Source organism: Crotalus tigris, unplaced genomic scaffold (assembly GCF_016545835.1).
Source record: "Crotalus tigris isolate CLP2741 ecotype Arizona unplaced genomic scaffold, ASM1654583v1 scf7180000024432.2438137, whole genome shotgun sequence".
Classification (NCBI taxonomy): domain Eukaryota; kingdom Metazoa; phylum Chordata; class Lepidosauria; order Squamata; family Viperidae; genus Crotalus; species Crotalus tigris.
This window is the reverse complement of record NW_024100599.1, coordinates 594,637-609,784: the sequence shown is the minus strand read 5'-3', so window position 1 is coordinate 609,784 and position 15,148 is coordinate 594,637. Positions and strand designations below refer to the sequence as shown.

At 36.9% G+C, this 15,148-nt stretch overlaps 1 protein-coding gene across 2 annotated transcripts in view; it reads right to left on the bottom strand.

The window, feature by feature from the left end:
• Positions 1 to 2,614: 2,614 nt before the first annotated feature.
• The window catches only part of ACSL1 (acyl-CoA synthetase long chain family member 1), a 40,436-nt gene continuing 27,902 nt past the window's right edge, over positions 2,615 to 15,148 (bottom strand). For both annotated transcript variants that reach the window (XM_039330681.1, XM_039330680.1), the window contains exons 12-21: positions 13,872 to 14,006; positions 13,313 to 13,447; positions 10,754 to 10,849; positions 9,828 to 9,900; positions 8,237 to 8,325; positions 7,377 to 7,493; positions 5,939 to 6,082; positions 5,566 to 5,667; positions 4,466 to 4,537; positions 2,615 to 4,056 (exon numbers count right to left, since the gene is read on the bottom strand). In XM_039330681.1, coding sequence (XP_039186615.1) covers positions 3,916 to 4,056; positions 4,466 to 4,537; positions 5,566 to 5,667; positions 5,939 to 6,082; positions 7,377 to 7,493; positions 8,237 to 8,325; positions 9,828 to 9,900; positions 10,754 to 10,849; positions 13,313 to 13,447; positions 13,872 to 14,006 — 1,104 coding nt within the window. In that variant the 3' untranslated portion in view covers positions 2,615 to 3,915. The remainder of the gene's footprint in view (positions 4,057 to 4,465; positions 4,538 to 5,565; positions 5,668 to 5,938; positions 6,083 to 7,376; positions 7,494 to 8,236; positions 8,326 to 9,827; positions 9,901 to 10,753; positions 10,850 to 13,312; positions 13,448 to 13,871; positions 14,007 to 15,148) is intronic.

The following is a 15,148-nucleotide window of genomic DNA, read 5'->3' as shown; positions in this document are numbered from 1 at the left end:
AAGCTTAATAGCAATTTTAGTCATATAATATATTCAGTTATTCATTACTAAATAACTAATGATATATTGGGAAAGTATAACCACCATGACATTTCCGAATCCCTTCTTAGTTCAACCATTCATTCATTCATTTATTCATATGCATTTAATACTAATATAATTTTTCCTATTTAATTTCCATTTGAAATACCTAATAAAAAATTAAAATACAAGACAATGAATGTCCCCAAGTTCCCAATTTCGATTCAGCAAAACTGATACTTACATGGAAGCATTAGTTCCTAGTTTATATTGAATGAAATTAGAGAGGGGAATGGAATTGTAGTAGATGTGTTTATGTGCAATCAGCCTTATATGATTTCAAAATATATGATACTACTGCTTAGTATGGTTGGTGTAACCAAATAAGAATAGGCTCATATGCTGGTTACAAGCTGAGACTGCCTCTGAAATTCACAATATACACTAATTAAACTATCTAAGTCCAACCTTGGCAACTTTAGGACTTGTGGACATCAACTCCTAGAATAACCCAGTCAACCTTTAAGTAAGTTGGGTGGTTTAAATTTTCTATCAATCCAAGCCCAGGTTTCAACAAAAATTGAGTTTCTAGGAGGGACTGTGCACTACAATATTTTGCCAAATTTTACTCAAAAGTAGTTGAAGAAACTTGGGTGGCAGCTAAATTACAAAATATTCTACCATAGGAGGGTAGAAATGAGACCATGAGAATAGGTAGTCTCAGCAATGCTCCAGAAGTGTAAGATGTTATAGTCATATCCTAATTTGTGTAGCACTATTTAATAATTGTTGTTGGGCTGTCTCCTTTTGTTCTGTTGTCTATATTGAATATCTAACAATTCCTTACCATTAAAAAAGCATCAATTCCATCATCTGAACTAAAAATATACCTACATACACGTATGTACATATACATTAATGTTTAGCTGATTCTCTGCTGAATTGACTTTCTAAATTATAAAGGCCTTGTTTTATTTGCAATAAGAGCTTTTGAATGAACTGAATTTTTAACATCATCCATTTTTTTTATCAACCATAATTACAGATACCACTTCTAGAGAATAATGCTATTAAAAGAATATTACAAACCAATTTAAAATGAGGCATCAGAATGACAATAACAACATTGCACTGGTGTGTCCATCCTTTTTATGTATGATTTTGTGATATATCTATAAAAGACGTAGGGCTTGTATCATATCAGTACAACACTGCATTTGTCATATGCCATCTACATATGCCTTTGGGTATAAATGTTTACATTTTCTACAAGCAACAAGCTTCTTCTGCCCACTATAGAATTACTCCAGAAACAACCCTTTCACTAAAGAATTGATTTCTTTCTGTTTCAGTAATAAACTATAGGTCAGTGGAATATTTTTGTTCCCCTATGGCAGTGATAGTAAACCTTTTAGAGACCGAGTGCCCAGACTGCAACCCAAAATCCACTTATTTATCGCCGGGTGCCAGGTGGGTGTGGCCCACTGGGTGGGCGTGGCTGTGGTCATGGCAGACTGGATGGGTGTGGCCAAGGTGGGCATGGTCACCTCAATTTTGCTTGTGCGGAGGGACACTTGTGGGAGCCAGGCAGGGTTGGGGGAAATCCAGGGGGTCTCTGGCAGGTGGGATGCTGGGCAGGAGGCTTGTCCTGCGGGGTGAGGCGAGGCGAGACAAGGCAGGGCAGGGGTGCCATTGTCGCAGGGCAAGACAAGGGTCAGGGCGGCTGCTGCCCAATACCATCGGCCCCCACACAGAGGCCAGAGAGCGCATGAGGGGCGACAGTGTCCATCAGCAGCCACACCCTGCCAGCCCCTCGACCGGTGCACTCTGGGGCTCTGCAGCCCACTGCCAGTAGTTCAGAGAAGCCGCCTCTGAGCTGGACGGATAGCCGACAGCTGAGGAGGCAATGCAGTGGGTCGTGCCCAGTAAAAGGAGAGCATGCGAGGCCAGGAGGGATGTGACGGAGGGGAGGGAAACCACCCATACTGGGATGCATCCGGCCACGTGGGACCTCGGTTGAGTTAGCGGGCGGCTGGTTGAAGAGGGACGGTTGCCATCTCCGGGGCATGGCGCGCGTGCCTACAGAGAAGGCTCTGAGTGCCGCCTCTGGCACGCGTGCCATAGGTTCGCCACCACTGCCCTATGGAACTGCTTTTATCCAAGTTCAGGTTTGCTAGTTTCTAAAAAGTTATTAAGACGAGCTTTCCCTAATATTAAGCTCTTGAGATGTATTTAGATTAAAAACTTTTCATTCCCACTGTCACAAGAATAGGGTACTGCCTAGGAATACTAAGGTTGTAATCCATAGTCCAGTGCCAGAAAGAGAAAACTGGTTTAAGATCAGAAAATTCTATTTTGCTAATGTGTCAAAATTATTTCTTTATGATAAAGCTGTGTAAGAAACTATTATTTATTGGCTGATTTGCCTTTCTCTTGCTTCCTGTACCAACTGCGACATAAAATAGTCATAAAGGTCCAGACAAAAAGAATGGGAAACAAATAGGAATAATCAGGCAATAATTCCTATTATTATTTTTAGGTATGAGCGCACAGTGACTTTTTAAAATTGCAGTATTAAAAACATTTACTCAAATTAAATGCAGAAATATTTATTTTGGCTTCCTTATGGAGTTTTTTTGGATGGAAATTTTTGTTTATAAAATATAGAAATAGCCAACACTAAGCAAACTTTTGAATTCCAATATAACAAGTGAGTTAATACTTTAAGAGTATGGGTTTGAATAATGGTGTGCAATAAGGACACCCATGTATGAAATTATGCAACTGGGTAGTGCATTATAATCACACACTCTTTAGTGCAAACTTCATTGTGCTTGTTTACATATATTTAACACAAATTAATTACTGTTTTATGGGAAAACTCAGACATGGGTTACTACAAGGCATTTCAATTCCATCCATCCCTCAGAAAAATATACAGATGCAGGTAAAAGGTAGGTATGTTCAAGCATTCTTCCCCATTCCAATAAAATGACATCCTATATATATATATATATATATACTACAGTCCGTTACCTGTCTGTTACAGAAGCATGGTTATTTTTGTATCCTATCAAATTCTCAATATTCTTTGCTCAGTAAGAAGCAGAAGCTAATTTTGTACAAGACCCAGTAAATTAAATTACGATTAAGCTGTACTACTGAGGCAATCTAATGGTTGGCAATGTATGAGCATGCCTTAGTCCCAGTTTGTACTGAAATTCCATCCATATCCATGCATATTTTATAACATGATGCCACTATGGCCCAACTATCCCTGTAGCTCATGAAGCTGATATCTTGGATTATATAGGAAATTTTATCTGGAGTCTCCCCCAAATTCTAAAGCTAAAATATATGATCATTTATTCTGTGGTTCATTGCATTAATACCACAACATTAAATAAAGCTTTGAAAAAGTCAGTAAATAACGTAGGCATCCAAGATTCTGCCCAAATTTTACATCCAACCACAAATAAGTTTCATTTTCCTATCAGTGTTCCTCTGCTATGATGCAATAAAAATCTCCATATATCAAATATTTTGGAAAATGATTACCAGCTGTACAATGTAATATAAACAATTGAATGTGGTAGCAACACACATATCCCTTTACATGCCTTGAGAGTCACATTTTTGGCTGAAGTCTTAAATAACAAATCACATAGATAACATGTACAGTTTTAAGGCGCATTGAGGAAGTTGTATGTCACTGTAAAAAATGGTCTGCGACACAAGTGGACAGTAAGGCAGAGTTCAAATTTTCTTCAGTTTTCCTATGTTGAGTACCCCTTTGTGTAGAAGTTAATGATTGCACTGTTTCCTTCCACATATTTGTTATAGTCTGTTCATAGATATGATGGTTAATAGCAAATGCCATTCTCTCTAATAGTTTTACATCTGGACATTAGCATAGAGTTCTTCTATTTGAGAGCTGAAATATTTGCGTAGCTCAGGTCTCTTTGCCTTTAAGGTTGGTGTTAGCAGGCCATTCTCAATAGAGAACATTTCAGAATGAAGGGCAATGCCTTTGATCTGAAAAAAATGGAGGTTAAATCAGACTTTGCAAATTTTTGTTTAGAACAATGTTATACATACATTGCAATTAGACTGAAAGAACAGAAGTTGTATCTGAACCAGTTTATTTTAAACAATAATGATGTTCCATATCAGTAAGGATTTAATATGGGTGCTGAATTAAATAGACTGTTTATTGAAACCAATCACCCATCTTTTTAAGAAAAAACAATTTTCTCTCTTTCCTTTAAAATAAAATTCTAGTCTTAATGCAAGGGTAGGTTAATTTTTTCCTTAATAATTAGATCTTGCTAATCTCATTGTAATTAGCCAGTTAATGTTTGTAACTCTAGAACCCAAAATGACATTGAGGTAGAAAGGTTTGGTACAGGCAGGCTAATAGTAGGCAAACATTTTAGATTCTCACCTGTTCAAATGACTTCAAGCCAAACTCCTTTCCTATCTTCAACATATCTTCCAGAATGTATTTTTTTATATCCTGTTGGGATTCAGAGAATAGTGTTACAGAACAATATAACAACAATATGAATCTTATTTATTATTTGTAGACCACAAATAATAAAGGCTCACTGCACTTATTTAACTTAAAAGGGCTAATTAGAAGATACTTTGCAAAAAAAAAAAAATCAGGACAGATGATAGGCCATGATTTATTATTTTGCTATACAATCTCTACACACAAGTCAGATATGTCTAGATTCTAGACCGTGAAAGCAAGACTAGAAGGCCCAAAAATGACCCAATCCTAGCTTGTGGGTCACTCAAGATGGTTAAGAATAATTATTTTGCCAGTATTTTAACAACAGTGTGGGTTGATAGCAGGGACAGTGTACTGAGTTTTTTGCTCTGACTATGCAAATTCACCAGTGTTGCAATTATAATGATACCAACGCAAAACATGAGTTGACTCCTTATTTAAGTTGTTTTATGTTTTAAGTGATTGACCCTTTCTCTGTTTTGTGGGTTTCTCATGTTACTTGAACTTAATTATATTTTCTTTTCTTTTCCCTTTAATGATAGATTTCCTGACATTTCATTGGCAATCATGGCTTGGCATCTTCAGAGGCAAGATGGTGTGCCAATTTCTTTTGCTTACTATTGTTTTTTTGTGCTTTGCATAATGATTACTAAAACATAATCATATGATAGGTGCATATGTATGAATGTAATATTTTAACTGTCAAGTGAAATCAGGAAATCCAAACAGTTCAAATGAATATAAAGGTTTATTGCAAGCTGAAATTCTCTACAAGAATCTGAACTACTAAAGGTGAAAACAAATTGGTGGCAGATAAGAATCAACAGAATTCAAGGTGGGCTGGTCTTAGATTCCTTGTGGGCGTAATGGGATTTGAGACTGATGATGCATTTGACCTCTCCCTTGGGCTCAGCCTGATCATCTCCTACATTACGTACACTGGAAACTACATGGATAAAGAAAGCTTTAAAAATGAACAAGCTTGCACATACTACTAGGGATTGTAATCAGAAAAAAAATCCACCTACTTTGTTTTTGCACAATTCTTCATAAGAGCCTCCCAGGCCTTTTTTCTTAGCCCATATTACCAATATGTCTGGATCTGGTACCACAATTCCTACTAGGAAAGCCTGAAGAACAAATAAATACTTAAACTGTTATTACTGGATCAGCCACTTCACAAAAGTTTTATTGGCAAAAGGGGAAGCCAAGTTGCACCTTTTGCCACAACAGAAAACAATAGTTCTGTGTTGCAGTACCAAAGCTGTGGAAGACTGCCCCTTGGAGATCAAATCAATCTCTTTCTTTGGTCTATCTTCACAGCAGAAGAACATTTATTCATGAAAAATGTTTTTATTCACTTTAGACATTTCTAAGACATTTTTAGAAACAAATACCTACCTGCAAACTTTCACCATGGACAAACACCTGGGCAATAGGTTCACTCCTCAAATATACATTCTCTATTTTTTCTGGTGCTATATATTCTCCTTGTGCAAGTTTGAATATGTGTTTTTTTCTATCAATTATCTTCAGGGTACCATTCTATAAAACCAGTAGAAAAAAAATTCAATTCATAAAAGGTTCATGCTTTACATTATCTCATAATTGATGAGAGCCGAATGCAAGATCAATTCTGAAGAACATTCAGTTAAAAGCCAAGATTGCCACTAAGAAATAATTTGTTTGAACAGCACAGGTAGACTATCTCTGTAAGTTATGTCAACGGCCCACAGCTCATGGTAGTTGTATTTTGACACCAAGATAGGAAAACATAAAACATTTATTTATTTATGCATACATCAAGTTTGTTTGCTGTCCAATTTCATTTTGCTCTTATAATCTTATTCAGGTAGTCCTTGACTTACAACCACTCATTTAGTGACAGTTCACTGAAAAAAGTGACTGACGACCGGTTTTCACACTTACAACTACTGCAGCATCCCCATGATTTCGTGATCAAAATTTGAGCACTTGACAACTGGCATGTATTTATGACAGTTTTACTGTCCCAGGGTCATGTGATCAGTATTTATAACTTTCCCAGCTGGCTTCTGACAAACAAAGTCAATGAGGGAAGCCACATTCCCTTAACGACTGCATGATTCACTAATAACAGTAGTGATTCATTTAACAACTATGGCAAAAAGGTCTTAAAATGGCACCTCATTTAACAAGTGCCTTACTTACCACAGAAATTTTAGGCTCAGTTGTATTGTAAGTCGAGGACTACCTGTACGATCTTCTGATAGGAAATGTTCAATTGTCTTGAAAGTAACTTCATAGCATTTACCAAGGAAATTGTTATAAATGTTTACAATAAATATCTACTAAGGTGCCTTCCATCACACCAGCTTGTGCTGATCTGGGACTGGCAATGCACATACGAACTTTCAACAGTTTTTCTGTGACTGAACAGATTCACTTCCAACTTAGCTGCAGCACAAGAAAAATACACAGTGAAAATAGGCTTTTTGCTTATGGCCAGGTCTATAAGGTAGCCTTTTCCCATATCCTGTTGGCACTGTAGTCAGTATCTATATCACAGTACTTGTGTGTATATGAAAGGATTGGACAATTATATTCAGCATTGCTAGGAATCTGATATCTAAGCTGCAAGTCATCTCAGTGTTTATACTATGGAAAAAACTGGCAAGGCAGTTGATGATACCATGTTTTACAAGACACTTGCACTATAAATGATCAATAGATGGAATGTCACAGAAATATTCAGACTTGCAACAGAAAAGTTCTGGCATTAAAATAGTGAAGTAACCATTTGATTAAAGGAATCTCTTCTTTCTGTTCACAAAATACCCTTGATTACAAATTGGCTTACCGGTAACCACTTCCCAATATCTCCAGTATGTACCCAGCCGTCTTTGTCAAGAACTTCTGCTGTTTTTTCAGGATCTTTCAGATAGCCTTCAAACACATTTGCTCCTTTTACACAAATCTGGAAAGAAGTGGACTATGCTTAAAAAACACCCTTCCATAAAACAGATTTTCCTACTAATTTATGTAAGAATGGAAATAACGTTCATTTATAGTGAATAACTTATAGTAAATAAGTTCATTTACTATACCAACTGATTCTTTTTAAGCTCACTTATTATTTTTAAGAAATTTGCTAATATTTTGGTAAATAATGCTGATCAAAATCACAGTACCTTTAAATTGTTGTTTGAACGGATTCTTGTAGAACACAGAATGTACTTAACATTTAAAATGTGCAATTTGAAACAGAAATACATTTTCTGACATTTGGGTACGTTTTGAACTTAAAGTTCTACATGTAAGAATTGAAACTGGTGAAGCAGGTACCAGTAGTTCACAGCTAGAAAGGACCATGATATACACACATTACAACTGCTCAAGGCTGATACCTGATAAACTACTAAGTGTCTGTAAATTCAAAAATGCAGGAGGAAAAAACTAAGAGTTTACTCTCTGGATCTCTCTGTCTTTCTCTCTTTCTCACACACACACAAACACACTAAAACAGACAAATAATGAATGAATATTCTACATCTGTTGCTCTGTAGCAGACAATCAATTTTTGTGTTAAGGCTAATTTTTGCCTACAAGATAGTTTTTAATCGAGCTGAACTGTGTTTGACATCTTCTGCCAACTCAAGCCAATGAATGAAGGTTAAGTGCTGGAAAAGCCGAGCCTTGGAGTTCAGAAGCACAACTTACCTCACCTTCTCCTTTGACAGCAAAATAATTCATTTCTTCTACGTCAACCAGCTTTATGATATTACAAGGCATTGGGGCACCAACATGACCTATTGATGGAATAATAATATTTTGTTTTAGGTTGTTTTTAACCATATGCCATCCAGAATCAATCTGAATAAAGGTAATTGATAAACAATACAATTCTTTTTAAAATTAATTATTTTTAATGTATAATTGAGTAATATTTTTACCATACACTGAATGTAATTGAATTTTTAAATTTGACCACAGTCTCTCCAAGTTGTATTAATGTTTCCACTTCTGGAACACAATTCTATTGCTACATACAAACAAAAGATTTTATTTTTTTATGCTAGTTCTAAAGTCCATTTCTAAGAATTGTATCAGGCAAATCTATGTTCTTCGCATGGTACTAAACTGAACTTGAACTGAATAGGATTTGAGGGTAGTTCTGCTAGCAAGCAACATTTCACCCATAGGAACTGCTGTATCTTAATGTTCCTGCTGCTAGTTCTTATTAACTTTTCTCTCTACATTCTTATTTGTATTATTGTTTTTATTAGCTAAAGTTATATGCCACCTTTTCTCTAGAAGCCAAAGACAACTTAAGCAGGAATTTTTCCTTCATTTTACTCTCATAGTGTCTATGTTGTAGGTTAAGCAGAATGTGACTGACTGGACTAAAAAAACAGACAGTAAATTTCCATGATGCAGAGTAGACCAGCATCTGTATATACTCAGTATTAATCCAACAGCTTATTTATTTATTTAGCATATGGCCATGTTACATTAGCCAGGAGACTACAATGCTAATACAGGGTAGTTGTTTGGCTGCCTAAGATTGCTAGCCTATTCTGTTCACAGTTGTGCGTTTTCCAAGGTGCACCACAGGGGGTGAGGTAGCACTACACCAGAAAGAAATATGAACAGCATCCTGCAACATCATCTGGAACCTTTTCTCTCCACTGAAATTGCCTCACAAATGGGTGTCACATCCAGGAAGGTCCAGCCCCAGCAGGATCTGACTGTCTGCAGGAAGCTTTGGCTAATCTTCCTACCAAAGTGGTACCTATTTATCTATTCACATACAAGGTGCTTTCAACCTGCTAGGTAGACAGAAGCTGAGGCAAGTGACGGGAGCTCCCCTGCCATGTTCTACTAAGACTTGAACCGCTGGAGCAGAAAAATGTAGAAAAAATATCTCCAGGGAATAAATTGGGTGATTGGAAGAAAATTTCCCTCCTTTCCCTTCCACTTCCTTTTAAAATAACAAAATGCCACAATTTTTTAGGGCAAGTACATGTGGGCAAATAATTTAGTTCAATTTACTTGTGATCTTCAACCCTGAGATTCCCAAAATTAATGGGCTATACTGCCCATCACCTTCAGCTAATACACATAGTAGCCAGTAAAGACATACCTGTATGATGTAATTAATCTAGTCAAATATATATAAATACAAATTGCTCTGGACATTTATTCTGAATGGCTTCTCATTTGTGATTAATTTTACCACTGAAGTTTCTCCATAAATATTTTGCCTGCCCTGATTTAAACTGTATAAGACTTAACACAAAAGAAGCCCTACCAGCAGTCCAGTCACCAGGTATTGTTAGAGAACATCCAGCTGTGCATTCTGTTTGTCCATAGCCTTCATAAAACTGTGAAGCAGAACATAAAGATCAGTCCTAAAGTTTTTCCCACCCAAAGGGAATTATATTTTGCCCTTTCTCAAGACATCTTATACAAAATTCTTGAACAAGTTTGGTTTTCCAATTTAATTTTTTCTTAGTATGTGTGTGTGTATATATGTATATGTATATGTGTGTGTGTGTGTGTGTGTGTGTATATACACACACACACACATACATATTCTGAGTAATAATGTATTTAATTAAACAATTACCTATTTTAAATTTGGAATTTTTCAAGAATGTTTGTTTAATTTAATCATAGAAATACCATCTAAGTCTTGACCTAACATTAATCTTGTATTTTAATACTTCAAATGGGACTTAATATTGACACAGGTCAAGAATAAATTATTTCTGGTCACAGACATACCAATGGTACATTGCAAAAATTATAACCCTTTTAGTTGAGTTTTCTATATGAAATTCCAGTCTGAAACAGACTGCATTTATGTATGGTAACAATTCTTGAATCTTGATTTATAAGCTAATGATGATAAAATTCTTATTTATATAACTGATTTTGTATTTTAGGCAAAGGATTGTTAGATGGGCCCAATCCAAATAACTAAGAGAAGCTTCACATGTCACTTGGAGAGCCAATAATACCGTTGTTTTTTTCACAATCCAGTTTTCAATACTGTTTGATATTTCATGGTCTTTAGTCCCTTCCTGTGCTCAGTTAATCATATATGTGCTTTGTAAACAAGTTAATTCAATTCCCTAACTCTAACCCCAAGATAATAAATAAAATATGACATTTGTAATGTAATGAAATGAAATGAAAATTATATTTTCCATTCTAGTTACAGTCCAAGCTCACCTGACAACCAAGAGCTGCTCTGAGGAAGGTCAATACATTTGCAGAAACAGGGGCTGCTCCTGTAATCATTAGTTTGACTTTTCCTCCCAGATTTGCCTAAGGAAAGGGGGAAAAAAACCAAACAAACCCCAAATATAGTCACTTCAACAACCACAGGGAAGCCAAAAGTCTATGGTGAGTGGCACTTGATCATACTTGGAAGAATATTTAACAGCCCAAATCCCTTGAACTCTTTCCAAGTATGTATGTTTAAAGACATCTTAGAGCAGTGTTTCTCAACCGTGGCAACTTGAAGAGGTATGGACTTCAATTCCCAGAAGTCCCCAGCCAGCACAGCTTGAGAAACACTGGCTTAGAGTCACATGAATGAATAGACCAGGGGTGTCAAACTCAATTTTATTGAGGGCTGCATCAGCATTGCAGTTGCCCTCAGGGGACTGGGTGGGTGTGGCCTACTGGGTGGGCGTGGATGGAATGGGTGTGGCCTACTGGGTGGGCATGGCCAGCTCTACATCGTTCACATCAAGGGTGCCTGTGGGGGCCTGGGCAGGAGTGGGACAGATCTGGGGGTCTCTGGCAGAAGGGGGTGGGACCGGGGCTAGCGTCAAGGCATGGCCCATTTCTTCATTCCTCACAAAGGGTGACACTTCCCCAGCATGCACCCAGGGGGCGGGGCTGACACGGCAGGGGCTGGTTCCTCACTGTTTCCAGACGGTCTTTTGGAGCTAAGACTGAATGCGTTTCAGCATAGATGGCCACCACAAAATTGTACAGTGGCTCCCGGCCGGCCTGGGCCAGGGCCAAAGCAGCAGGGGCCATTCCCTCACTGTTTCCAGGATGGCTTTGCGGGCCACATAAAATCACTTCGAGGGCCACATCTGGCCCCGGGCCTTGTGTTTGACATGTCTGGAATAAACTATTCTTTCAGGGAGCATTTGTTTCAGTGCTTCCTGCCGGGTACATTTCGCCCTGTTACTTCATCTAAAACTAACACAGGCCATGATATTGTTAAATAATCCTTCTAAACTAGACATGTGTATTAGGAAAGACCTGGCAATCCTATACCAGGAAGAAGAAGAAGAAGAACAGACAACCTATTCCATCTACATGATAATGAATTTTACTGTCCTAACAGGAAGGGAATCACATTTGCATCACTCTGTATCATATCCAAATATACATAATACATGATTAATGTTTCCTTTTCTTGGCTCTGTTTTCCTCATACAGACATTCCAGCTATACCATTCATATATAGTTGTTACATATGCTGATCACCACAGAAGCAAAACTTCTGACATGTCTAACACAGTTATCTTATGGATTGCCTCATGCAGTATCATATAGGACAACCTGGAAGGCTTTCCTTTGAGTGTCTCAGATAATTAAGAACTAATACTATGGGTTCAAAACAAAGGTAATTTTTCAGATTTTTTAAAATATGTAACATCTAAATTAAGAAAAGAGCTATGGATCTGCATAAAAGATCCTCAATTACCTTGCTTCATTAGACTGGGTGAAATTAGAATCACTAGTTTACAAGCACCAGCAGTTACACACATGTTGAGTCACTATGTGAAAGATGCCAAGGTTAAACTGCTATTTCTGGCGCTGTGAGATGGTACTGCCTATTAGAATGATCTCACATACCAAACATACTTGGCCACTGGAAATCTACTTTGAGTCTTCTACAGACAAATAAAGATTTTTCTACAAAAAAGTATTCCAATATTTACTTCCTTCAGCCACAATTTTAAATTCAAACAATTTTGAAGAATTATACTACAGATAGTCCTTGACATACGACCACAATTGAGCCCAAAATTTCCATTGCTAAGGAATACAGTTGGTAAGTGAGTTTTGTCCCACTTTACAACCTTTCTTGCCAAAGTTGTTAAGTGAATCACTGCAGTTGTTAAGTTAGTAACACAGCTGTTAAGAATGAATCTGGCTTCCCCATTGACTTTGCTTGTCAAAAGGTCACAAGAGGTGATCACGTGATGCTGGGACAGTGCAACTGTCATAAATAATGCCAGTTGCCAAGCACCTAAATTGTGATCATATGACCATGGGGATGCTGCAATGGTCATAACTGTGAAAACCAGTCATTATTCACTTTTTTCAGTGTCATACCTTTAAATGCTCACTAAATGAATGATTGCAAGTCAAGGACTACCTGTGTTATGTTAGCTGAATTATTATGTTATATGAAAAGGATATAATCAAATAGGTAAGTGTGCACTCTACATGTAAAGAATCCTAGATTCAGTTCTTATTACCTCCATATAAGATTAAATAAGATATGTCTTAGCAAGCATACACTGGTCTATCATAAAGGTTCATGGGAGCTACTAGCCAACCACATCTGGAGGACAATACATGCCTTCTAAAAGAAAATTGCCATCTGAAACTTAGCAATAGAAAACATGCTAATCTGGATGGATCAATGATTTAATAAACAGTAGTCCTAAATTCATACCCACAGAGTGTTTTAAAAAATATTGGAATCAAGAACTTCCAGAGAACAAGTCGACTCAAAATCATCAGCAATCAGGTTACCTGTACTTTGCGGAAAATTATTTTATCCCATAGGCTGTTATTTCTAATAATCCCACTTCTAATTTCTGCCTCTTTCCTCTTGGAAGCAAAATCCAATATCCACCGCTTAAGTGAAGTGTTTGCTTGTTGAAAGATCTGCAAAAGAGCACAATTTTCCTCAAGATGCAAAGAAATGAATATATTTTTCACTATCTTATGTGATTACCATTAATTGAACAAATGCCTGAGGGCTCATGCTTTCTATTTTCCATTGCTAATCACTGGAGTCATTATAATCCTTTGATGAAGCCCTACTCTTCATCCCCTCTACCTTATGCAGTAGACATAATTTTGTAGCTATATGCAAATGCAAATAACACCTGGGAAAGATCTTAAAGCTGCTGCAACATTGAGTGACTGCTGCTGTAGTTTCACCTCCTAGATACAAATGTGAGCTTTGCTTTTATGAGTCAAAATATGCTCTATTTGCTACCATTAGATTCCCAAAGCATAAAAAGTGATTTTCCAAAATGTCATGGAAAGCAAGGGTGCTTTTCTGTTCAGTTTCACACAGACTTACTTTATCAAACATTCTGTTTAACAATCTTGGCACCACAGGGAACACTGTAGGCTGCAAAGCTTTTAGGTCATCCATGAGTAGCCTGATGTCTCCCTGGAAAAATCCAATCCGAGCCCCATGGCAAAGAATCACACACTACAGACAAGAGAGAAAGAGAGAATCCAAAATAAACCAAGGCAAATAAAATTTGATTGGCTTATTTTTTTAAAAAAGACAAGAAATTGGAGTAGTTAATTTATTTTATCACTGCAGTCCAAGTTATCAGCATTCCCTTTTGTACCACATATTAGCACGATCTGTTTTACGCTGGTAGTTAGGGAGCACACAGACAAAGCTTTTGTTCTCCAGCCACTTTGACATATTCTTGGAATTATATTTGCCTATTAGAAGTATTACTTAAGTTTAGATTGCCTGATTCTATGACTTTTATTTCTGATCCTACTGCATTTTTCCAGTTCATTAGCTTCCACCCTTAAACTGGCTTTTTTCTAGTTACAGAAAATTTACTAGGAGGCAAAGCTGAACAATGCCTTTTAATTGATTTTGATATAAGCTATCCACCTGGCAGCACATTATTTCCTTAGTAGGTGACTTTTTTAAAGTCACTCCTTTGCTTAAGATACAGTGGATTTAATACACTCTTGTTAAAATGCCAGGTTTTTGAGATGTAAAAAAATCAGACCAAAATAAATCACTTCAGATTTTTTTTTCACCTTTAATGTAACATGGAAACTGTACAATTCAATTGAAAAACAAATTAATTTTTTAGGAGAAATAATAATGTACAATAACATGGATGTATACGTGTGTGTACTATAAGTAGGGATGTGGTTCTGTTCAGAAATAGCTAATCACATTCAAACTGATGTTAAATAGTAGAGAGTACACAGTGAAGACAGTCTTCACCAAGTAGAGAAAATATGGCACAATAGTGACATTACCAAGAATGGGATGTCCCTCCAAAATCGATGGAAAAACAAGAAAATTGATCCGAGAGGTTGCCAAAGAGACCTACAGCAATGTTAAAGGAGATGCAGGAATTTCTGGTAATAACAATTTTCCGTACTCTTCATATGTCTGGGCTGGGGGGCAAGGTGGCAAGATGGAAGGCTTTTCTTTCCAAGAAAAACATCCAAGTCCAGCTACATTTTGCAAAAACCCATATCTGAGAAAAGCATGTGGGAAAATACGTTAGTTAGTCTGATGAGATCAAAGTTGAACTTTCATGCCATAATTTCAAAAAGTATGTTCGGCTCAAAATCAACACTATGCATCAC